Source organism: Phyllostomus discolor, chromosome 2 (genome assembly GCF_004126475.2).
Source record: "Phyllostomus discolor isolate MPI-MPIP mPhyDis1 chromosome 2, mPhyDis1.pri.v3, whole genome shotgun sequence".
NCBI classification, from domain to species: domain Eukaryota; kingdom Metazoa; phylum Chordata; class Mammalia; order Chiroptera; family Phyllostomidae; genus Phyllostomus; species Phyllostomus discolor.
This window is the reverse complement of record NC_040904.2, coordinates 40,725,515-40,752,436: the sequence shown is the minus strand read 5'-3', so window position 1 is coordinate 40,752,436 and position 26,922 is coordinate 40,725,515. Positions and strand designations below refer to the sequence as shown.

Below are 26,922 nucleotides of genomic sequence, written 5' to 3'. Positions count from 1 at the left end.
TAAAACCTTCTCTAAAAGGCTCTCCCACTCATCTCTCACCACAAGTGCTGCTACATAGTTACCCTTTCCTTTCAATAACCAACATTCACCTCTCACCCCCCTTCCAGGGCTGGCCCCTAGAAAACAGACCTGAGTTCGCCAGCAGCCCCTTCCTGATTTTAGGAGAATTTTTTAAGCCGCCCTCTCACTTTGGCTACACATCCTAATCCTTTTAGTCTGGTCTGCTATTTTAACCCCTTCTTGGTTCACTGTCCACCTCAAGCCCTTCCCCAGTCCTCCTCTGGATTTTCTCAACCCCACTAGGTATTTGTTACATGTTCTGGTTTGCAATGTACAATGTTTTTTATTAAGATTTGGATATAATGTCTTTTCTTTGAATATCCTTCCTCGTGACAACAAAATTTTCTTCAATTCCAGGCCACTAAAAAACACCGATCTAGTGTTTTGAGAGTATCACCTAAAATCACTTAGAGGCCCCTTGTGTGGATCCGAGCAGAAGGTCAAGACACATCATCCTGTAATTATACTGTGAATTATGTTTCCCTGGATTTGGTGTCTGAGTGAAGTGGAGACCTTGTTACTAGTAATGAATGTCCTGGCTCCATCCCAAGTCTCCGGAGGCCTCGAGTTCAGTGGGGTCCCAGAACTGGCTCAAACAGGCTCACAGACTCAATTGTTAAATAGTAAGAAATTCCGTATGATGGTTATTAAACACAGCCATTACTAAAAATTAAATTATATAAACTTATCATTAAATAAAAAATACTTTTAAAGGGAACAAATATTCAAAACACTTTGTAATGGTCTTATTATATCTGACTATTACCTATGGTCTCTTGAGGTTTTTCACATCTGCGCTATGTGAATGGCAGAAATTATTTATAATGGCGGGCTGCTGTGTATCCTTCCCAACACAGCGCTCAGTGACACCATGGCATTAGCCTGAAATCAGCCACAGTGGCAATATTCACACCACAGAAGTCGGCAAGCACCACAAAGCAGGACTTCTCCCCAGGGAGCTGGCTGCTGACCACTGGCGAGCACACCCCACCTGAGGACCTGAAGCCTACAACAAGGTGCTGCATCCCGGATTACACAACCCTCACTGAGCCCCAAACACTACGCCTCCGTGAACCCTGCGTTACTAACAAGTGGTTTAACTTCTTGGTAGAATTCACAGAGTAACTTTCTGAAACTGAATTTTTCTACTTCTGAGAAGCTCAAGAGATGAAAGAAGAAGGTGATCCGGTTGGGTAATTTTGAGCTCAAGAACTTTTGTTATTTAAAAGCTTGAAAAGAAGCCCTGGCTGGCGTAGCTCAGTGGATTGAGCGCGGGCTGGGAACCAAAGTGTCCCAGGTTCAATTCCCAGCCAGGGTACATTCCTGGGTTGCAGGCCATAACCCCCAGCAACCGCACATTGATGTTTCTCTCTCTCTCTCTCCCTCTCCCTCTCTCTCTCTCTCTCTCTCCCCCCTTCCCTCCCTAAAAATAAATAAATAAAATCTTAAAAAAAAAATAAAGTTTAAAAAAAAAAAAGCTTGAAAAGAAAATTTGTAAACACCAAAATGTAGCAAAAGCATCAAAAGAAAATGTAGTATAAATTCTACCAGATAAATCTAGACTTTTCCTTCAATCTCCCCTTCCAAATAATTCTTTCTTCTTTTTTAGTTCTTAAAATATTTCTTCATTCTAAAAGACTGTATTAAAAATTATGACATTTTTATATACACATATATATAGCTGAATTCAGATTTCTATGTCACTGTACTTTTAAATAAAAGTATTCATACTTCAAATTATACTCTGAATATAGGAACAATTTAAAGTATTGAAACACTTTTATATTAGCTTCTCCTCATAAAGACTTTTCCTTTATAAGTGAATAGGAGAAAAACCATTTCTCGTGACATTTATTCACCATGTGCTTCTTCGCTTCTTCTCTGACAACGGACACAGAGCCACATCAGAGAACAGCAATGACGACTCTCGGTAAAAACTGCAAAGATGTACGTGTCCATGCGTGATGCCCGGTGGGGGACGCAGCAAGACCGTCGCGTCCACTCACATGTTTCATCCTGGGTAACAACCACAGGAGTCAACACAGGGAACCGGAAAAGGCAGAGGTCAGTTAATTGTGTGTGCCTTGCTAAAGGTGTGTTCTCAGTGCTAAAAAGGATGTTACATCTGATAGTGAGAGGAAACAGCTACAATACCTACGTACAGAGAATCTTCATTTCTATGGTCACAGATATAGGTACAAAGTCAGTCAGGAGCAAGAGGCTGAATGGTGGAAGCCTGGTCCCTAATGACATGGGAACCTCAAGCACAAAAATCCCCTCTTGGCCGGGGCAAGTGAGCAGGTAGCTGTGAACAGGGTCACACAAAGTCCTGAAGACTCCGGGACCTAAAGCTCTGGCTCTGGCTCTGGCAGAGTTTGAGAAGGAGAAAAATAAACTGGCACGTCTACACTCAAATGGACGCTGACCCCTGAGCGTCCAAATGGCCCGCAGCTACCTGAGAACTCAGGACATACACAAAGTGGAAAAGAGGAAAAGAAAGAAAACAAAAGCAAGAAGGATGCAGTGGCAGAGACAATACAGGAAATGAGGAGAGAGCAGGAAAATGGTTAGGGTCCCCGCAGGAACTCTGTGCCCACTTCCAGGATTCGAAAGTCAAAGTCAAACAGAAGCTGGCTGCCTCCCACCCCCACCCACACCTCCAGCTTTAAGTTCAGGAGGATGAAAGTCATGCCACAGAAAAAAACGGGAAGGGAAGAGAAAAAAACTCACCACTAAATCTAAAGTCGAATACCTAGAAAGTAATCCTAGCCCCCGTGAGGAACAGAACTGAAAAGTAGGTTCACGTTACCGCAGAGCTCCTGCAGAGCCGTGACAGGTCAATGTCGGGCTCTTTTTATCACCGTACTGCTGTTGTGTCCACAGCGGGTCTCTTTTATTTCAACTCAAACAAAATCTTACATGGAAGGCCAACATGCAGACGAGACAAAAATATAGTTGTTCCTCCAATCAGAAGACAGACCCTCTGCAGCAGCCCCTGCACATCTTGGGGGCATGGCTTGAAAAATCTAAGCAACAGACTGTGAGTCACAGGCAGCGAGAAGCCAGCCCACCTGGAGACGACCAGTCCAAGGAGCCCGAAGCCTAAACAGCATGGGACGTGACAAGCAGCAGAGGGTATTTGGCCCAAAGCTCCTCAGATGGAACCCTGATCGCCTTTTTATGCTTCTGCTCATGCTCATTCTTCTCTCGTTCAACCCGCCTTCCCCACCCCCGAGTGCACACACACCGCACACGCACACACCTGACACAGAGAGTCACGCGCATCTAGCTAGCAGCCGTGCACACTCACTGACCAGGGCAGGTAACTCCTCAATATTTGGTAGTGCTATTTCATAGTGGTCTGGGAATATAACAAGTTTGGCTTCATCTTCATATTCATAATCGTCGCTATTTAAATCGTCATCAGTATCTAGATCTGAGGAGAAAACAAAAACAGAGAACAAGACGTGAAGAAAGAACATTCCACACTGAGGCAGCACTCACTGGGAAAGCCAGAAATCCACGGGGGAGACAGACCAAGGGCATGACATTGACAACTCCCTCCTCCGACAGGACCAACCACCTGCCCCGAGGCAGGAGTAAAAGGCCTTTCCATCGGTCCTAAGTCACGAACACTTATTTATAAGTGACAGAGCAGTATAAGGAAGACTGCATCATATCATACAGTTTTACAGTGAAGCACATGTAGATATTCAATTCTTAAAAGACGTTTAAAGGAATATTGACTGCTCATTATGATTTGTCGGGTGCCTGGCTCCTGACTTCACGAGAATGGGTTGGAGTGTTCTTCCCAACACTGTAATGTGGAAGTACACGGGGTTCAGTTCTGGCTCCAGACATTAATGTGACTTTGAGCAAGTCACAGACTCTCTAAGCCTCAAGTTCCCTCATGTGCAGAATGGAGATCATAACACTTATCTCATACACTTTATATGGGGAATAAATAAGAAACTGTAGACAAGAGACCTGACACAGAATAGGTTGTCAATAATAGTAGCTTTTATTGAAAAATAAAATCTTAACTTCTGTCTTTCCCTCTCTGCCTCTCACTCCTCTTCCCCCACTGAGAGTTGCTGAGCTATCACATGGCTCATCAGAGGGGGAAACTCCATAATATAAATTGTCCTGCTGCCCAGGGGCTGAGAAGGATTTTCGGTACAAAAGATGAGGTCCTCTAGACTATTGTACCAAATCATCACCTCTCTGCTTGGCTGACCTCTGGTAAAGATTAGGTGAAGGCTCAAGGAAATGTCTCATCACGATATTTACATGGACATTTCAGCCTCGCATTCACATGGTGCCAGCACCCCAGATCATGTTTGTATATTTAGATGTTTGGAACTATGGTGACAAAGAGCTACCAAGCCACATTCCACTCACACACACACATACCCACACATAAACAGGTACACAAACATGGGTTCTGTAGATACGAGAAAGTTACTTCACTAGACCAAGCAGCCAGCTGAATACCAAAGGATCCAGATTCTGTCATTACCTTGTTGTTTGCCTCCAACCTAAAACCTAGTATCTTTTTGTGGACAGCTCTACTCTTGAATTCTCCAAAGGGAGAGCAGTTTTAAGTAGAAAATGAAATACAGCTAAAAGAGTCTAAGTCATTTAATGAAAGATCCTAAATGACAAGATGCAGAAATGCAGAAACAGAGAAACAAAAATGCTGCCAGCCATAAGAGCTTTGTTTCCCAAAAAACAATGTCAAAGAAGATTCTAAGAGTTTAAGAAGTAAGGGCATTTTATTCAAGGCAACGATTCAAAGACAGTCATTCTACATCACAAAAATCTGAATGCCTCAATAACTATACCTATGTTATATGTTATATTCTATATCTATATTCTGTTATAAAATTTTAAATGCCCCAATATCTATGGGATGGTGTTCAACCCAACAGACTATTATTCAAATGATATTTATTTAGAGTAGGTAGAAACATGAACATGTTTATGCTATACTCGTGCTAAAAATACAAAGCCACTTTCACTGTAAAGACAACTTTGCGGAAGTTATGCTCACAGAAAAGAACTGGAGAAAAACCTAAGAAAATGAAAATACTAAGTGGGTGAACTTTTCTCCATCCTTACATTTTCCTTTATTGTGTTGTTTATAACAATTTTAAGTAACCAAAGTACAAATCTCTTGTTGTTATATGTAGATTCAACTTATATAACATATTATGTAGGTGTCTCTTTCTCATAGAAAACATGTTCACTTAATGCTGATTCGCATCTTACCTGGACAAAAACAATGATAAACTAAGTGCAAGAAAACCCCACCCTGACATTTAGTAGCTCTGTAATGCTGGGCAAGTTCTTTCCACGTTCATTTTCCTCAAGAGTAAGCAAGGATAATACTATCTACTCCACAAGACTGCTGAGAGTGCTCAATAAGGCAAGGGTGTAGGGCCCCTAGTACAGGACTCAGCCGGCCTCGGGGGCTCCACGGGCAGCAGCTTCCATCACCTTCACCATCACCATCACTGCCTTCCCTACACTCCTGGCCACAGGACCAGATGTGCCTTCCTTTCCTTTAGGCTGCCCAGCTCCAAAGCAATCCTGGGAAAAGTCTGAGGAAGACCACTATACCATGTGGGGATCTGCCATGTGATCTGAATATGGAGAACAGATGAACTTGGAACGCTTCCAGACTAAGCTGAAAGAGCAGGAAACGGGTCGTATCCACCTTCCATGTCCTGGGCCCCTGCTCAGTGGGCAGCACACACCACACACTCAGTAAGTGTCTGGGAGAGGAGACGAAGAAGTTAACAACCCACCACACTCAGGACGACAGCAACGCAAGAGCACCACAGGGTTGCTATGGTTTGGGTTGTTTGTGTTTTGGTTAGTAACTGCTACATGTTTCAAAAGAAGCAAGACCACTGTCATGCAAAATTTAAAAAAGCAGAACTTTGTTGGGTTTCTCAACACTTACTTTATAGTTTACTTTTATTTTTAATTCAATGGAATGGAAGGGGACCACAATCTTTCCAAACATCTTAATTCAAATTAGAGAAAGTCGACACAGAGAACCTACACTCTTATTTTAAGGGACAAATCTAAACTGTTTCCGGAATATATATGACCCCACAACCTGAAGGATAAATCTATAATTTCCAAATTTTTCTAATTAGAGTCTCACCACCCCAAAAATATCTAGTTGAGAAACCTACAGGGACCCCCAACTTCTCCCAGCAATCACTTCCCATCCTGGCTAGTAACTGGTAATTCCTGCCCTTTCCCTAAGTTTAAAAAAACATTTAGAGGAAAATACCACTTCCTCAACTCCACCTCAGGGAACCTCTCAGACCCCACGGGAGAAGTGGCTGAGGTTGCCCCACCTCCAGGAAGGAGCCTGCCCAGACTGGACAGTGAGGCAACCCAGTGAGGACTGCATCCCTGTGGGGACCAGGCTCTGCACCCGGCTCAGCCTTCCCTCAGCCCGACCACGCTGACGTCGACCTGTGTGCTGGGGGTGAGCGCCTGCCTGCCCCTGCCGGCCGGCCGGGGCTGTGCCAACCCACCACCCATTTACCCCCCACGGAAGGTGTGGGGAGAGTCCGTGAGCGCAGACCCTCCTGCTTCAGGCGGAAAGGCAGAATGGCACTCCCTGGGGCCTTCTGGTCACAACAGGCACAGGTGAGCCTTCCAAAAGCCCCATTCCTGGGACTTTCCCCAAACGCTCCCTTGCCCAACCTGTCTCTCATCAAGTATAAACACCAAGGCCAAAGCCCCCCAAAATGGACTGTAAGCTCTCTGATGTCGAGGTGGCTCTCGGAAATCCCAGCCCTCAGACACAGAGGCACCTGACTTACTCACTCCTGTTTATGAATGCTGGGGGGATGGGGTACTTAACAAAAATTTGAATATTTAACACGACTTTTATGACATACCAAAAATATGGCATCCTTATGAAATGCATTAACAGTTATTTAGACACGTATACACGTTTGTAGCTTTGTTGTAAGATTAGGCCGGAATCACATCCCGAGTGCTGGGTATTTCTTTAAAGACCCCAGACTCCCTGATATCCACTCCTCTCCTTCTCTTTCATAGAATGGTAAGTACTATGTCAGCTCATTTCTAAAATGCACAATCTGCCATACTGTTGTGAGTTATCTTCCTATAATAGTGTCCCTTTCTCACCTGAGACACTCACACAGAGCTGCTCACACTTTCTCAGTTCACAGCATCCCAGCAACTTTCACACAGAAGCAGGAAGCCCCCACCCCACAAAGTCCTCATGTTCTGTTTATTTAGTTGATAGTTAGGTGCAAACAACTCAATAAGTATTTACGTTCTAACTACATAGTAGCCATTTGAAAAAATAATGCACATAAATTGAAAGAACAAAATGTTCTTGTTCATCCTTAAACACCCACAACTCCTCACGTATGGGATGAGTGTATCTGTTGGGCACTACACAGCTTCTTTCTGAATCAGGCCGGACAACACCTCCCTTCTTCCCGTTCCACATTCATTTTCACCTGGTACCAACCTTTTACCACAGAAACCACCCAAAACCAGCTTCACAAAGAGATGAAGTCATTGAAAGGAATACCGGATACTCTAACAGTAAAAATACATGAGCTCATGGTTCATGCAGTGTTCAAGCATCACTGTGTTCCCTTAAGGAGTTAAAATATTCTGAGGTGCACCTGTGAGTCTGTTGCAGCACCCCAGGGTGCCTCAGAGCACAGTTGGGGAATCAAAGTGTTAAAGGCTCACCACTGTCTACAGGAAAAAAGTCTAAATGCATGGTATACGTATAGACTATCACTGAATACAGAAGATATATAAGGATATACAAAAAGAAAATACCGTTTGTCTCTGGGGAGACCAACCAAGGAACCAGGAGACACGGAAGGGAGAAAAAGAAATTTGCTCTTCATTATAGAGCCTCTTATAACTTTGCAATTTTAAGTTTTCTCCATGGGTTACACATTCAAAAAATATTTTTGAAATGCTAAATGCAAAAAGAAATATAAAATGTAAATGATTCAAAAGCTGCCCATAGTTGTCATTATTGGTAAAACTCGTATACACCCGCCCCCCACCCCCCAGCAAACACCAGAGCTGACAGAAGGATGCTCAGCTGTGGTTTCCCTTGATGAATACCAACAAGATAGGAAGGGAACCTGACTGCTGAGGGCAGAGTGGTGCTCAGGAGACTTGGGGAAAGCCACTGAGCACCAGCTAATGGCCTCAGTGTTCCTTATAAAATCAGTACTGAAGGTCATAACTGATTGGTTCAATGGTTTTAATGTGACTGCTAAACCAAAGGAAAAGGAATTATTCACCAGTCATCAAGTGAATGTGGAAAAAAGCCTCTCTCCAGGAGAAAGTATTAGTCATCTGCATGAGTTTTGGGAAGGAGTGGGGGCATCATAACTACATTTCAGTAGCAGTGAGAGAGTACTTTCTATTCAAACAAACAAGAGAGACTGCAAAAGAGTTCTGATTCTCATCCTCTGCATGAAGAGACAACCCCAATGCTCCTTTCAGGGAAGGAATCTTTGACAAAAGCTACTAGCTGCCTCCTGGTATCCATTCCCCTCTTCTTGTATAGTAACAGGCTTTATGTAATGAAGCCAGTTAATACACTTTACTTTCCATTCTCCTGTGCAGCACCTGGTGTGCCCATGTGTCCAAGTTCTGACCAGAGACATACAAACTGAAGTGTTGGCTTAAAGGTCTGTAAGAAGGCTGACAAAAAAAAAAAAAGCAACTCCACTAGGAGATGAGATTTTTGTCCTTCCCCCTTCATCTTTCTTGCTTTCCAGATGAGGGTGTGATGGCTGGAGTTCTAGCAGCCATTTTTGGACCATAAAGTAACCATGAAGTTAAAAATCACAGGCCAGCATGGAGAGTAAAGCAGAAACATGGGAAGACTCTAGACTCTGGTAGAACATGAGGCTGTCACATCAGCCTGCACTTGCTGCTTCCCCACATCTTCTACATGAGAGAAATAAACAACTGTCTTGTTTGAACTCAGCAGTAATTTAAATTTTCTGTTACACAAGCCATGTGTAATCTTAATACAACCCTTCACTGCAGTTCACTTCCAGGCCACACCAACTTGAAGACAGAGCCGTGATCAGGGTGACGAGGGAAAAGTGCCTGCCGCTGGAAGATGGGCAGCATCAGCTGAGAGGGCTGTAAACGGGGGCTTGCAAAAGCAAATTCTTGCCGGGATGAAGTAGCCAACATAAATTTGTGATGCATCCAGTATAAGACATTAGAGAGAAATGGGCTGGGGCAACCCCCAGAGTGCTAATGAGGTTTAAATTTAACTTTGAAAACAACTGGTACAGCCCAAAGAGGACACTTTTGCTGGGCTGTGAGCTCTAGGCACATCTGTGTCTCCAGAGACGTGGAATGTTGGGGACACACAGAGCAGTGTGGGGGGGAGCCCCGCCCAAACGGGCTGGCGGGTCAGCACTGCCAGGGAGCAATGGATGGGGTCCATGCAGAATACAGCACAAAACCTCAGTGCTTACCTTTGGGTTAATTTTTAAAACACTTACTTGATACTATCATCTACCACAAATGACCACTAAAGAAACCAAACTCCGAAGTCTTCTGAGTAAAAGAAACAAGGTTAAAGGGCAAGATGGAGAATCAAAGCAGGAAGAAAAACCAGCTCTGTGACTGTCTCCAATGGCTTTACTTTACAAATAATGAACAAGCCTTTCATTTCAATAGTAACATACATTCGTTATGGAAAGAATTGAAAACAGATAAGTGAAAAGAAGAAAATAAAAATCACCTCACTCACACCACCAGAAGAGCTACTTTTAACAATTTGGAGTGTATTCTGCCAGACTCTTCCAGACTCTCAGTCATATATGCATGTGTGTATACAAACACATTTACATACATGCATGCACCTACATATATAGATATACATGCACATATACAAACATATCAATCTTTACATATATAGGGTGGGGCAAAAGTAGGTTTATAGTTGTGAGTATGCAAAACATAGTTTCTTCTCATGTTATTATTTATTAAGTATTGTATTATTTTTCATACAACTGTATACATGTATACATGATATGTATGTCAATATCTGTACACATATCAATATACATATACATGTATATGCGAATACATGTATATATGTATACATATGTGTGTGTATAGATGTTTCTACCAAAATGAAACTGCAATATGCAAATTATTCTGAAATTTCTTTCAAACAATAATCCCAGGCATTTAGGGATTTAAACTTGCTTGGTCAGACATCAACGAACTACTCTTCCTCCTGGGAAAACCCTATCGGAAGCTTACTATAGCATACGATCATGATAACATGATATCAGAAACCAGTACTCATTTGCATAAGCAAAACCAGCTCTCCTGAAAGAAGGAGACAGAAAATCACTGTTAGTCAAACACCACAGCGATCACAGTTGCAGGCAAGGTCCACTGATGGGTGATAAAATTAGTGAGCAAAACCCTGAGGAGAAACAAGGTATCAGCATAGTCTCCAAATATCACTCCAACCCATTTATTAGTTACACTGTAACTTTTCCGGGGAGAAACCCAGCAGACACCTTTAACCTCGCCAGCCTGAAGACACCACATCCTGCGCCCCTGCTGTTATGTACGTGGTACACGTCACCCTCTGGTACACTTGCCAAAAATGCGTGACCTCAGACTTATTATACTGAGGAAACATCAAACAAATCCAAGTGGAGGTACATTCTACACAGTAACTGATCACTACTAAAAAACAAAAAAAAATGGTAACTGGTCACTACTCTTCAAAAAAATCACAATCATTAAAGGCAGAAAGAGAGTGAGGAGCGATGCCAGATCAGACAGGATTAAGGAAGCACGACCACTGCATGCCACAGGGGATTCTGAAACACGACAGGACATTGGTGGAAAAAGTGAAACCCCAATAAACTCTGTCGTTCGGCTAATATTAAAAAAAAGAAAGACATGAAACTGGCTTTTCTGTAAAAGCAGCGGGAAAAGAGACCAGACGCAGAATCACAATTGCTCCCCGGTGGCTACAGGCATGAGGGCTTCGAACGCTAACCGGCCGAGGGTGCCGACACCCTTCACCACTCAGTGAGCGCGAGAGGCGGTCCGACCACCTCGAGTCCAACTGGTTCCACTCACTCTTCTCTTGTAGAGCAATAAGCAACCTATCAGACTGAATCAAACACACACATGCACACGCACATGTCCACACACACAAAATCTAGGCACATTATTGATAATTATGTACATTACCTAAAAAAATCTTGGAATTCCTCCTTTTTGGTAAAGCTCCACCAGACGCCCCTTTTACCTTCTGAAAAGAAAACAAGAAATTGTTAAAATGCAACCCATGGAATAGATGACTGAGGGAGGTGGGGGAGGGGGGGAGTAAATCTCAGAGGTTCCCAGGTTTTATAAAAGTCCAGAGGAAATATTCAACCTGGATTCGAGATTCCAGGATAAACAGGAACTTGACCCAGGTCAATGGAGGTAAGTGAAGGGCAACGCTATTGTTCCATCTGATTATTTTCACCAAGTTATAAAGAAGGCGCTTCTGGAAAGGGAAGTGGAACCAGGCATCAAAGTGAAGTGCGAGTAGATGCTTCAACTTCAAGCCGGCACACCCTCCCAAGGGGCTGGCGTCCAGGCCCGACGCTGGAGCTGCTCCAGCAGACCCTGGCCCCGCTCCCTGCTGGGTCCCCAGTGGCTGGGCCTGGGCATGCCCAGCTATTACTGTCGAAAGGTTTAATAAATACCAATATATGGTCACTGATATTTAGGTCATACTACAGATCAGTCTAACCTCCCTAAACACTTCATGGCTGGCTACATCACCACCCTAAGCTGCGTGCAGTGTCTACCGATCCCAGAAATGCCTGGCAGCAGGGAAATAAATGCCCACCGAGTGTTCATGCCAAAGAGGTCATTCGTTACCCTCTGACACTCACAATAAATTTTACTCTCAAACTGGATTATAAAAATGTTTGTTTCCATGGTCAAAACGACATGTCCACCTTGCACATTCTCTCAGCTACCAGAAAAAGAGCGCGTTTCTGACACACGGCGGGGTGCGGGGTGCGGGTCGAACCCCGACACCTTCTCACGTGGTCATGTGTGACGGCAGCGTCAGGTCCTTGCTGCTTTGTTCGCTGGTGCCGTCATCAGCTCGAAGTCTCCTTGCCCACATTTTGCCGTTTGGCATTGACGGCTGACTCACCTCCGTGGTTCTCACATGATGTTTTTACAGCTCCTACTGTAACTCTATAGTTCACATTTTAGGAACGTGAGAATTATTGAACACTTCACCTCAGAACCCTGTTTCTCCAAATACTAATGCCAAATACATGTCGCTCTCTTGAAACCCCTCTCCTCCCCGGCCTCAGGGCCTCTCTTCCTCTCCCCCACCCCCACTTACCTGCCTCAAAAAGAGGGAAAATAAACCTGTCCCGTACACACATTTAACAATCCTGGAGGCCACTTCAAACGTCTCTACGGAAGTTAATGGCACCTTCCTTCAGACCTACCGACTTCGATAATGACAATAAGGAGGAAATGACAGTTCTTCAGGAGGTGCAGTACGTGACCAGAGATAATCAAGGAAGAAGAGCAGACCTGGCATATAACAGCCTCTCAGCAAGAATTTGCTGGGTGGATGGTGAATGGATGGATGACGGATGTCGAACAGAGAGAGGGATGTGCTGACCACAGGGAATGCAACAGGTAGAAGAAGGGAAGGGGTGGAAGTGATGCATCCCAGACAGACAAACAAACAAACAAACAACCCTGTACCTTAAAGGTGTAAAATCAGTGTGTTCCAAAAAAGAGAAGTGGTTTGCTGTGTCTAGAGCACAAGGCTGGTGGAGTAAAACTGAGGGTTAGAAAGGCTCCACGGGCCAGACCACGGAGGGCCTTGTAATCACGTGCAAAAGAGTCTGGACTTCGTCCCACAACAAAGGGAGAGACGTCAGAGATTTAAGACAAGATGCACAGATACAAGCATTTGGAAAGTTCACTCTGGGCACAGCATGCAGGCTGGGTAGATCGAGGGTGGCGAGTCTGAAGGAAGGAGACTAGTCAGGAAGCTGCAGCACTAGCCCTTTTAGGGGCTGATGAGCACTCAGGCAGGGTGGACTTTAGAGCTATCTGGGAGCCCAGACAAGGTTTGGTCACCAACCAGTCACAGCATGAAAGCAGGATCAAAAGAATGTCTAGGTCTCCAGAATTCAAGAGATAACTTATTCAGGCTGGGCACAGTGAGTCTGCAGTACCTATGAGATGCTTCAAGTAGAAAAAGCCAGGTCAGAGTCAGATCTTCGGCTCTGGGAAGATATTGGTGTAGGAGTCATCAGCTCAGAGGCAGTGGTTAAACCAAGATGTGCACGACAGGAACGAGGAAGAGCAGCTTTCAGAGAAAAGACAGGAGGGTCAAACGGAAACCCTAAGCAATGCCGTGTCTGAAGGGTAAGTGAAGAAAGCAATGCTAGGGAAGGGAGGTGAGAAAGGGCAGTCTGAAAGGCTGCACTCAATGGGAGGTGCGCCAGAGACGATGAGAACAGAAAAGTTTTTAAAGAAGCTTTAATCGAAGGATGGGCTGACTAAAGGAGGACACATTAAAGGGGCAATTCTGTGGCGTGTTCTTTTGTAAGGTGGGAGAAAAAAGCCAGAACAGGGAGCGACTGGGCATATCAAAGGGAGTGGAGTTAGTGAAGGTGCAGGTAGGAGGAGACAGGACCAGGAGCACAGAGAGAGAAAGCTTTCGGCCGAGATAGAGGAACTGGATGCACCTGAGTTCCCAGGAGGCAAGAAAGGAGTTCGAAGAGTTTCTGTCCAGGGGTCCCTGTTTCCTGCATAAAGTAGAAGGCAAATCATTTTCTGAGAACCAAGGAGCCGGGGAAGCATCCGAAGTCTGGAGCAGGAGAGAGTACAGACTCGGTTTGCTAGGCAGGGACAGGGCCTAGCGGGGTGGGGCGGGGCGGAGGGTGAAGGGAGGAACAGGACAGGGCCTCAGACCCCAAGGCAGCACGGGATTCCTAACTGTGTGCACCTGAAAGCAGAGAGTGGTACCAATGGGAACAGTGGCTGGAGTTCTGAGGACAGTTCAGGAGGCAAGACAAGAGGATGAGGGTCACTGAGGGTATTGGTGATAAGAGAATGTTTAAAGTCCTGGACCCTAATTGATGAGCAGGCTAACCAAATGGGAAGCGGCTGCCTGGACAAGCCACAGGCCCGAAGGCACCAAAGAGGGACAACAAATCAAAATAAATGAGTGAAAGAGCCACACCAAGAGAGGGCTGTGATGAGAGAGTGGAACACAGGGCTGGGCAGAAGTAAGACCTGCTTGAGCGTGGTTGGTAGGGTAATAATATGGCTGTAGTTACTTGTAGCTTTAATTAGAACATTTCACCTAAAATGTCATATGGTGTGCTTGAGTGCGATACTATGTTACAGAATTATATGCTTATGATTTTGTACTTAAAAAGGGAGCATTGTTTGTGCTGGATCCTGTATTTCACTTAAAATGTGGGTGGCAGAGCTAACTGTATGAGATTACCGGCAGTCCACAGTTCTGCCACCAACTCCATGACCGAGTTATTTCGAGTCTCTGGGCCTGTTTCATTCCCCCCCTCCCCCCACCAGTTCTGTAGAATTTCCATCACTTGATACTAAGAAATATGTGGGACAAAGAGGACCTCCCAAGACCTACTATGCCCCAACTAACAGGAGTAGTAAATGTAAATCATACAATATTAAGCCAACATTAGATTCTTTTAAAGCTAATCACTGGGTTTATGGTTCATCTGACCTCTCGGCCTTTCTTTCCTCCTCTTCACCCCACTCTCCCTACTGTCTAATTTGGGATCTCTCCTCACTGTCCAAAGTTTAAACAGAGGACATGTTAAGTAGGCTAGGGTGACAGAGTAGATGAACTTCAAATCAGCACTGATGACTTAGAACGGTGATTTTCAACTGGAACGCTGAAAGAATTTTTAAAACATGCAATACCTGACTATTTAGTCTAGGGCACTAACCTCTTTTCCCTTAGACTGTCAAAGAATAAAAAATGACAGCAGCCAACACCACCATAGCCATCTGGTGTGAATACATCAAAATTATACCTAATTTTTGTAAGATGGAAAAAAATATATTTTGAGTGTGCTACAGAATTTTAGTAATTAGTTTATGTGTGCCATGAGATAAGAAAAATTGAAAATTGCTGATTTAGAAAATCCAAGATAATCTACAAACTATTAGAACTAAAGTGAAAGTTGAACAGTGTTGGTAACATCAAATCAACATTGAAAATTAATAATATCGCCAAACACCACCAATCATCAATTAAAATGCATAAAAAGTAAGAGAGGGCAGTTATAGTGGTTACAAAAATCACAGAGTACCTTTAAAAAAAGCTAACAAAATGTAAGCTCCTTTACTGAAAGTTACAAAATATTGTTGAAGGACATAAAAGAGCCGTGAATAAACAGAAAGGCATGGCATGTTGAACAGTCATTCAATAAACATTTATGAAGCACCTACTCTGTGCTGGGCACTGTTGAGTGCTGAGGACACAGAGAGACAAAATTACCTGCCCCCACGAAACTGATGTGATGATGTGGACTACAAATTAATCAACAGGTTAAATGTGATCATAATCAGAATCTCAACAGGACTTTTTAAACTAGATGAACTGATTCCAAAATCCATATAGAAAAACAAATGTCTAAACCCATAAAAGTTCTAGGGAAAATTAACACGGAAAAAGTGCTTGCACTAGCAGATATCAGGCTTGTCACACCAATGCAGAGACCAAAAAGTAGTCAATAAAATCAACAGAAAAGAATGAGCCCCCAAACAGATCCATGTGGTAATGGCAAGCTAAAACATAAAAAAGATGGCTCTATGTCCTGGCTGGTGTGGCTTAGTGGACTGAGTGCCAGCCTGTGAACCACAGGGTTGCCAATTCGATTCCCATTCAGGGCACACGCCTGGGTTGCAGGCCAGGTCCCCAGTAGGAGGTGAGGGAGAGGCAACCACACACTGATGTTTCTCTCCCTCTCTCCCTCCCCCTCTGTCTAAAAATAAATAAATAAAATCTTTAAAAGAAAAAAAGGTGGCACTACAAATCATTGGGAAAGACTGCACAACTCTAGTAATAGTGGGACAACCGGTTATCAATATGGAAAATAAAATGTAGATTCCCACACTTCACAGAGATGTAAAAATAAATTATAGATGGATTAAAGATCTAAAATGTTAAAACACACATGTGTGCATACACATGCACTTCTCAAAAAAAAGTAAAGCATCAGAAGAAATATCTTTATGGCCTTAAGTTGGAAAACAATTTCTTAGAGACAATACAAAAAGCACAATTTATAAAAGTTTAGTACATCAGAATTCAAAGCTTCTCTTCTATAATATAATTCACAAAGCAAAATGTTTTTATATCCAGAATGTGAAAAGAACTAAATAAAAGTTTTAACAAAAAGAAAAATCCATTGAGAAATAGGCCAAAAATATAAATAGGCAACTTGGAGAAGAGAAAACCAGAATGTCCAATAAACATAAATAAAGGGTTTCAACTCTCCCAGAAGGAAATGCCAAACATTTCACACTACTTCACAGCCATCAGGCTGGTGAGGCTGTGGAAACCCAGGAGTTCACTGCAGACAGGAGTTTAAACTGGTGCAGCCGATCTGGGAAAAAATTTGTCAACATCTAGTAAAAATAAGGATAAACACACCCACACGCCAACATTAGCACTTCTACATATATTTCCTAAAAAAACTTGAACCTGTACCCCAGGAGAAAAGCATAAAAACATTAACTGTTATGTTGTTAATAGAAGCAAAAAATAGAAACAATCTAAATGTTCATCAGTGGAATAGAATAATAAGTGACAAGGTAGAATACCAAACAACTATTAAATTAAGTACATTCAAATGTATCACAACATGAACAGATTTCAAAACAATGCTGAAAGGAAAAGTTTTACACAGAATTACAAGTAAGAGCATGGCACTATTTATCTACATCTTTAAAACACACAATCATTCTACATATTGATGATGAATACCTATTCATAAATAAAATATAATGACATGCATAGGAATGAGAAACAACAACTTCACAACTATGGTTACTTCTGGGAGTGAGGGAAACAAAACAGACTTCAACTTTCAAGAAAGCTCTTTCTCTTGCTGAAAAAAAATATGAAGCAAAAATACCCAAATACTTTCTATTTCTGACTTTTAGATTCATGAGTGTTTCTACTATTATTTTCTGTACTTTTTTGTATTTTTTTTTACTTTATTATTTTTCCATCAGTCAACTCATATCTTCTTAACTGGAAGCAGAGGTTCAGAGGAAGAGAAAAATAAAACTGGTTAAGGTAAGATTTGGGGGACTCTATGAATTTCTACAACAGTCCTGTTTCTGTTTCCCGTCATCAGAGAACCAGGAGTTACAGTAAAACCTCCACATGACAAACACAGCAAGATGATGTTACAGGCAGGACATCAAGGCAGTTCTCCAAAGGCGCAACTCTCACCTCTCGCACATGTCTTTTCAGGTGCATGTACACGCTCTGTCCAGTTTTTCGAAAATGTCTTTCAACGTGTTCCCTTCCAAAGGCCAAAAACGTATTCATGCATACATAGAGTCCACCTTCAGAATTCTAGAAAAAAGAGGTCACACCATTAGCCAAGGACGCCTCACCAAGCAGCCTAGATACAGAGAGACGGAAGGGGAGGGAAGGCGAATGATGAAGGCAAAGCCTGGCAAAGGCCACCCGGCTGCCACAGTCATCGGCAGTACCCCAGGAGACCACCGCCGGGAGGTCACTGGCGAGTGACTCCACAGACATCCACAGAAGCAACATCCCCCCCAACCCTGGGTGCCAGGTGCTCCCCTGGACAACTGGGCACAGGGTCATAGCAGCAAGGTCCTCAAGGTCCTGGGAAGTAGGCATGGTTGTCTGACACCCCACTCGGGGGTAAATCACAATAAGGGACAGAAGGAAGTTGGTGAATGATTCAACTACCCTCACAGCCATAGTTTATCACGGTTACTTCCTCACTTGTCAGGGCAAGACTCCAGGACAGAGTGTTTATACCCTTTTAGCAGGACAGAGTTCTTCAAAGACATTGTTCCCTTCCTTTGATGACACATGATATTTGCTAGTATCCATGAATAAAGTGTAACAATTTAATACCTAAATAATAATTCAATAAGTAAATGCTAAAGGATGGAGTCTATAACAATCATAGCTATCAGTACACATTATTGCATGCCTGATACGTGCCAAGTGCTTTACCTATATTATTTCTGGTCCAAACAATACTGCAAGCTGCTTATTATTACTTCCATTTTACAGTTAAAAAAAAAAACTAAGGATGTCATATGTCCATGTTCACACAGCTTGGAAGTGTTTGAGGTAAATTTGAACTTCTTCCTCTTTTTATCCCTCCATGCAATATTTCAAATAGTATTTAATTATAGGCATACTGCTACCATGAATAGTCAAAAATATTGTTTGCATTTCAGATACTTGATTTCTATGCCAATCTCATCTCTCTTTTTCTCTCACTCAGCCTGACATGCTTCTCTGTAAACTTAGCATCTAAAATTAGCCCCATTGCCTCAGTGGAGTGGATTTTTATTAAGATCCTGTTTGTCTCACTGCTGTAAACTTTCAAAAGTTCTTAAATTACTGTCAGAATTGCCAACGAACACCTGTCAAAATTCCTTACATTGCATTTTTTTAATTTTTATTGAATTTATTGGGGTTAAAGTGGTTAATAAAATTATATAGGTTTCAGGTGTACAATTCTGTAATACGTCATCTGTACAACTGTATTGTGTGTTCACTACCCCAAGTCAAGTCTCCTTCCATCACCATTTATCCCCCCTTTACAATTTCAAAACATACACTGATGCTCATTAGCAATATATGAAGAAGAAATTTTAAAGTCCTAATAACTCAAAAATTACTTTTCATATATTACTAATGAGCATCTGTACATGTTTTGAAATTGTAACTTTAACAAAATTCTCCAACACTGTATCCACGGTTTATAAGCCAGACATAATAACGAAGTCTTATCACAATGAGAACATTGTAACAGCACTAACTCAAACTTGTACCTATTACTGTAGCATATACATTGCTAAAGTCAAGGGAAAAAAGTATGAAGATGACAAAGAAAAAAGTAAAATGGTCTCAATTTGCTGAATACATTATAGTTTATATGGAAAATTGGAAGGAATCTACAAAGTACTAAAAATAACAACTAGTAAAACCAATGCATGAACAGAGCAAGGCTGTGGGGTACAGGCTGATAGACAAAAATCAACCTCAATTTTATATTCTGGCAACAGATACCTCCAAACTAAATTTTTAAAACCTGAATATAAAAAGAGCATCCAAAAAACTCAGAATTCTACAGCTTGTGCTTATGGATAAATTTTTCCCCTAAATGAGATCATTTGAGTAAAATTAGAAGAGTTCTTCACACTACATTCACTTGATCAATAAGGAAAATATTTTCAAAATACTTTTTTAAATAAGCATCTTCTTTTGCATAGTCATAATCTTTAAGAAAAAAACATATTGCATCATTATAATGGTCAGTGATTCACTGAGCCCATTGAATTGAGCACCACATACTGTGATTTAAAAAAAAAAAACACTTCCATTCTCTTCCAATAAAATGTAATTCTGTCCAAAAGAATGATAACCAAGAGATACACAGGGGAAGCACGAGAGTTGCAAGCAGAGGTTCTGAACTGCTACTAATTACCTTGTAGCCAAAGGCAGGTTGTTACACAGTCTCTGAGCTTCAGTATCTACCTCTGTAAACATGGCTGTACCAATAATTCCCACCTCACAGGGTTTCATGAACCTCAAAGAAGATGAAACACATTCTGTGCTGTAATGCATCACAAAGATATTGGTAATTATTCACTGTGAGCTAAAAGTTCTGTGTATTACATGCATCTCCTGTTATTTCAATTATTTTCTAAGGGGGGAAACAGCAGATAGAAGGAAAAAGTGAATCTGACAGCCACTCAGGCTAGAGGTAACAAATATTAATCTGCCAGAAAAATACATTAGGCAACTAGTAAGAAACCAGGAAATTACCAAGCAGAAGAAGAAAAATGTTTAAGTGTAGAGTAGCTATACAATGTAAGAGTTTATAATCTCTGAATAATCATAAAGTCTTTGCTAATTTCATTGCCAAGCGTTTTTGAATTATTAGGGAACTTGATAAAAATTTAATATACTAAACATTCATTCTCAGTTTCTGGAGTCACCTGATATTGTCACAAAGTCCATAATCACACAGAAAAATGCTATGGCACTCACTCAGAGATGACCCCCCCCCCCCACCCCGCCCACACACACCGGGAAGGGTTCTATTGAAAACCTCCACAGGCATCTTCCATCAGGCACACAGGTGCCCTCTGAAGCCACATGTGCCCATCTGCTAGCAGCCCTGAGATGGGGAAACCACCCAGGGAACGTACTGGTAATTCTAAAAATTCAGGACACACTGAGACAGAACACATTAAAAGCTACCTCATACAGAACAAACACCCTAGTCTAATCATCTATATTTTCTCCCCTCTTGCCTTATTTATGTCTAAATATTGGCCCCATATGGCAGTTTTTGCCACATACACAGTCAATACTCCATGCCACAGACAGCTTCCTTCACTAATGGCGACAAGTCTATGCTGACACATTTCTCCCAATTCCTCTGTGACCAAAGCACAGAGAAGGGTTTATAGCCTGGGATCAGAGATAAGCTGATTGACTCATAAGATTTTCAAACCCTCAACTTCATCCTCTCATTAACCAGCCACAACCCCACTAAAATCACTGCTTCCAAAAGCACCCAAAACACTTGTCTTCATGGGGCCAATACTGCAGCCAGAAATCGGGCAGGACTTCTGCGTAAGCACGGTGCTAAAACCGCAGAAACGAGGATCACAGCCCGGCTTGGTAATGAAGCTAGCAGGGCGCACACAAGAACAGAAGTGACTGCACTAGATTGTACAGACTGGGGTGGACCTCTTTCTTCACGTCCAGTGTCCTTTGTCTTAAGATGTATGCAGCATGTCTTTAAAAGAGAATAAAAATTAAACAGTATTTTTTAAAAAATCAGGTAGATTTAGAGAACTATACCAACTAACAGTGAAACACAACTCAAAGAATAAGAGGAAAGGATGTAAAATGATACTAAGTCATGGTGGTAGGGTGCTTTACTAAAGTAGATTATAAATGACATGCATGTATGTTGAGTTAATTTTTGAAACAAACGGTAGTATAACAATGGAGATTCAAAAAATATATTCATTTGACATGTCAAAAACTTATGTCAGGCCACAAGAATCACGAAAATAAAGGGGAAATCACTAACAAAAGTTACCGGTACAGTTAGACTTCAGTGTAGAGGAAAATTAACCTAGATCCACATCTGATACGAGATACCGTACTAAGGTCCAGAGAGATCCAAGAGATAGCATTTTAAAAACTAGAAAAGAGCAGAATAGCATATTTATCCCCCTTGTGAAGAGGAAAATAACTTCTCACCAAGAAAACACAGAATTGCAAAAGAGATGGCATAGTTGAGTATAAACATATAAACACCAATGAACAAGTTTTACACCACAAAATACTACGAAACGATGAGAAAACCAACAATAGAACAATGAAGATGTGAAATACAAGGAAGAAAAGCTTACATGCATTCTACATAACGTTGATAAAATTACGTACAGGATGTCAACATCCACTTTCAACTTGGTAAGAGTCTTTGTAAGACTGTTTAGTTTTAAATGTAAGAAAATATTAAAATCAAACCATCACATTCTCACCTCCTGAAGTAAGCCCATTAAAACAATCTCACAATGAGTATACAGGCCTACTAAAGTAGTAAAAGAAAAAGTATTATAATTGCACAGCCTGGAGCCACAGAGAAAGTCTATATATCCACTCCCATTAATATAAGTCAGTTACGTCTTTCTGTGGGTCAATAAAACTACTTCTTCTTTGGGTACAGACTCCGGGAACCCAAAAGAAATTTAAAAAGAAACGATTTGTTCAAAAATATGCGTGGATGCACTATTTATAACCGGAAAAAGGAGCAATGGCCCCAAACAGAGGAGCTAAGAGCTGTGGCACATAAACGCCACAAATACTTTAATACTCCTCACGATAAGAAATTTGTAAATTGTGTGTAACATGTACAGAACACATGTACAGAGCTGCACACAACGTGCACAGAAAAATAACGTTCATGGAAAAAGAACTCAGGCCAGTGACAAGAAGGAAAAGGAAGAAGGGGCTGTGAGGAGCGTCTGCACACTGACGAAAACCTGAGCGGAAAACGGAATGTGACTAACGGCCTTAGATCGATTTCAAGTCCTTGACTCTGGGGCCCACAGCCTCACCTCCCGCTGCCTCCATGTTTGGCCTCGAGTGCTGTTTCCCAAACTAATGCCGTGCAGGACGAGGTTGTTTCGTTCTGCTTCTATTCATGAGGGAAGGGTACAGGGTCCCCGCGCACAGGACCAGTTCAAGGCTCCAGCCAGATGTGAACTTACACGTGGGAAGTCCCACAAAACCCACACGGATCTACATCCTGTTCAAACCAACTGATCCACTGCTCACGCACTTGGATGTGGCTGCGAGGTCAAGTTGCTATAAAAATGTGTAAACACTTACTTCCAATGTCTGTACCTATCTCTTGGCACCAGTCAGCTGGCTACACTCTGAGTAGCACTGGGTGAGAGCTAGGTGAACTGCCGGATCCTAAGAGTATCTCACTGTCAGGGAAGTGTTACTTCAAGGACTTTGGGGGCACCAGACCAGACCTCAAGCCTTCAGAGCAGCGCCATCAAAACCAGCTACCCATGGCATCATCTGAACAACAGAAGCTGCTCCCCAGATCCCGCACCTGTCCACCTGCCCACCAGTCCACCTGCCGGCCTCTGCCCACAACCAGTTCCCACATCTCCCTGCTCATCTGCCTGTGCTGACAGTCCTTAACCCCAAACCCACTTTCATTTCACAACTGTTAGAATTTTGCTATTTGAAATCTGTAGCTGCGACAAACCCAAGCTTCCTTCATTTGGGGCCAGTAGATTGAGAAGCTGAGCTGCACAGTTGCTCCTGGAGAGCAGGACAACTGTATCACATGCATTACTGAATCCCCAAAACCGTATCTGGTACAGAGCAGGATTTTCTGTACCAGAATGGCAGGTTTTGTGTCATTTGTCTGTCATTCTATTATATAGTTTAATCTCTCTCTCTCAAATTTGTCCTCAGTGCCCTTTTCTTAAAGAGTTCCTAGCACAGGCTCCATTTTAAGCCTTTGGCATGGCTCAGTAATGGGGATCATCAAAAGAAAACTGATGGTCATGCACAGAACACAGCCTGAGGCACCAGCAGAAATACTAGCTTTTCTGGTTTGTTTGGCTCAAGTCACATTCTTAGCAGCTTGGACACTTGAACCCACTGTTCCAGCTGTCCAACCTTCTGCGACCAAGCTCACATGGCTCTCTGGGACTGAGACTGCCGTCCCCACAGCCATCCTACCCTGGACTCTTATCTGGCTCCTACTCGCAGAGGACACCCCACTGAGAATGGCCAAAGGGTGCATCTCCACATGTTCTTAGCTAAAGAAGATTCCAATTATCATTTTCATCATGCACCAAACAGAAACTTGATTGAGATGCAAAGGCTTCATTTAGAAACCAAAAATCACAAGGAAGTCAAGAAATACCACTCAGGCCCTGGCTGCTGTAGCTCACTGGATTGAGCACCGGCTTGCAAACCAAAAGGTTATCAGTTCAGTTCCCAGTCAGGGCACATGCCTGGGCTGTGGGCCAGGTCCCCAGCAAGGGGCACAGGAAAGGCAGCCAGACATTGATGTTTCTCTCCCTCTCTTTCTCCGCCCCTGCTTTCCCTCTCTCTAAAAAAATAAATAAATAAAATCTTTTTTTTTAAAGAAAGAAATACCACTCAAAATTTCTCTGAGGCTTTATAATGCTTCACTTTGAAAACTTCTCCCACTGATGACCAAATGGTAAGAGAGAAGAGCAGCATCACAGAAGCCTATGCATTATTTAAACCCGCTCTCCAATGCATTTCAGTATAGATACGATATATCCATAGCCATTTATTTATTACTTTACAATGTAGTACCCTACGTCCTATTTAGAAGTAACACCAAGGAAGAAGTCACCTTTTATTATACTGCCTGCCATTTAAAAGAACATCAAAAAGGGTGGTGAATATAAAGATCAAGGTTACAACATGTTTCAGAGTAGCCAGTGAACAGTCATTTTAAATAAAAATACACCACATTGTCAATCAGGAGGTGTTCAGAGAACTTTGTTTACGATGGCGTGTTCTTGGAGACTGGCCTCCGCTGGAAGTCAGGAAGGGAGAGTGAGCCCGTGTGAGCGGCACGCTCAGGAAACAGAGTCGCTGCGTAACACTTGTTTTTAGAACCACAGGGCAGTGTGGAAAACAAGCGGTCACCGCCACAAAGAGAAACATGAGGTAGGTAGATGGAGTCACAACAAAGCCTCGTGCGGGGCAAATGACATGCCAGTACCCTGCAAGACTGTGACCCACACACTCCTGCCAAAGGGACACAAAAAGGAAAAGAACATGGCATTTTCTAGAACAGCGATTTTAAAAAGAAAATACATTAACTAAATTGGGTGCTTGTAATAGTGAAAGGAAATAACCGGAATGCCCAACAACAGATTTGTTGAGTAATTTACGGCATATCTGTGAAATGTAACGCTCTTGGGCCATGTAAAATTGACTTGTGGTGAGTATTTACTGATACGTGTTTCTGAGTGCAGAAAGCAGATGACAAAACTGTGTGCATGCTGCTACAATCTATGTGACACGTACACACTGCACGGCATGAATGTCATCTCAGTGGGGGGGGGGGGTGGAGGGAATGTGGAATTCTTTTCTTCATGTTGTCTTTTGGCATTTTCTAATTTTTCTTCCAGGATGCTAAAATTTTCCTCAATTGAATGTATTTAGAAACAAATGTATGCATGTGGAATAGAACAGGCAATCATTCCAATGTTCCCTTTTCTTCACCGAAGCCCTTCTTACGCTTTAGCAAGACAACTTCACAGCTCTAAGGTGCTGCTGCATGGTCTCATTGCTTGAGGTGAAAATACAGCCTGAAATAACTAAGAGATTAATTTGAAATGTGTAGCCAAGGAAATTTGGGAGAGCACACAAGGGAAAGAGAGGAGATGAGGACTGTAATCTCAGGGAGGCAGACTAGAATGTGATTACAACAGAAAATGAAATCGAGGACGCTGTCCCCAGCTGGATGCCATCCAGGCTCACAGAAGGGGGACGGTCTGTGTGGGGTCTGGAAACGAAGCTGTGACAGAGAATGAGGCTGTCATGTCCTCTCCGGGGGCGGGGCGAGAGAAGTTGGTGGGGGTATGCAGCAGGAGTTTATTCAGCAGGGAGAGAGAGACAAGCAAGGTGGTGCCCTGATGACATGGACATCCAAGTAAGAAGAGACAGAAAACAAATGAGAGACAGAGGAGATCATTTCCAGCAGAGACAGAGTGACAGAGAAGCTGGAGGGTGGGTGGAGAGACAAGAGGGTTGGGGTCACCATGCAGCCCAGGGGATGGGGTGGGAGGGGCGAGGGAACAGCTCCAGGATGAGGGGCCGGGAGAGCAAAGTGGAAAGAGCACCTGGCTAAACCAAAAGCATGTACAAAGGCCACAGCTCCAGGAAAAGCTTGGCTACATCCTCAAAAACCAGCAAGAAAGGCAGGACACTAGAGTCGCACGAAGGGAGGAGGTAGAAGGATACGTGGAGGAGGACAGGTCCCCAGAGGCCAGCAGAAGTGGCTCCAGGGCCTGAGAAGAGGTCGAGTTCCCGCCCAGTGGGATGCAAAGCCATTGGAGGGCTTCAGAGCGGGCAGTGCCACAACCCGACCTCCATTGTTAAAAGCTCACTCTGACTGCGGGGAGAACTACTGGGAGGGGGTGTCAGGAGAACGCATGGTTACAAGGCTATTATATATTCTAGACCCATGCTGTCCAATAATGAAGCCGCTGGACACACAGGAATGTTTAAATCTAAATTAGTTTAAATTAGGTTAACTTAAAAGTTCAGTTTCTCAGTCACACTGGACACATTTCCAACTGCTCAGAGGCTGCACGTGGCGAGGGGCTAACACGCTGGATGAGACTGATAGCACACTCCCATTGCCACAGAAAGCTCTTTAGACAGCCCCTGTCTCAACAAGGCAGGCAGCGTGGTGGCTTAGCCTGGGGGAGGTGGCAGGGGGAAGAGGGAAGGAGGCTCTCAGCAGAGATGGGTGAACTTGGGTAGATCCAGGACATAATTTTGGGAGACAGCCCATAGCCTGGAAGATGGATGAGATACAGGGGTGTGTGGAAAAGGGCCAAAGCAAGGACAGCTCCTCACTGTTTTGACTCATTACTTCACAAGACTGCCCACTGCGCTCTGCTCAATCCTTGCTTTCATGAAGCAGCCATCTGCCTATTAATTCAGCCTCTCGGGTACTTCCATATCTGAATGGTACATATGAATATTCCAATGTACAAATCCCCAGCACAATTCTGGCTTCTAGAGCAAAACAAACAGACGACGGTTTTTAAACACAAAATTAAGTGCCTGCAGATGGGAAGCAAATGTGCGATAAGAAAGTAAAACAGGGTCCAGATCAAGTGCAGCCAGGACGCAACCTGCAGAAGGGGAAATACACAGAAAGGAATTGTCCGAAACAGGCTGGAGCTCAGCGG

The 26,922-nt window shown here is 43.0% G+C and overlaps 1 protein-coding gene and 1 non-coding gene across 2 annotated transcripts in view; one reads left to right on the top strand and one right to left on the bottom strand.

Annotated features, from left to right (window-relative positions):
• Positions 1-26,922, bottom strand: part of USP13 (ubiquitin specific peptidase 13) — a 103,230-nt gene that overhangs the window by 64,165 nt on the left and 12,143 nt on the right. The window contains exons 2-4 of the mRNA XM_028505063.2: positions 17,639-17,764; positions 11,344-11,404; positions 3,375-3,496 (exon numbers count right to left, since the gene is read on the bottom strand). Of these exons, the coding sequence (XP_028360864.1) occupies positions 3,375-3,496; positions 11,344-11,404; positions 17,639-17,764 (309 nt within the window). The remainder of the gene's footprint in view (positions 1-3,374; positions 3,497-11,343; positions 11,405-17,638; positions 17,765-26,922) is intronic.
• LOC114491260 lies at positions 21,038-21,212 on the top strand. Its single transcript, XR_003684056.1, has one exon. It is a non-coding gene; the product is annotated as a small nucleolar RNA SNORA81 (small nucleolar RNA).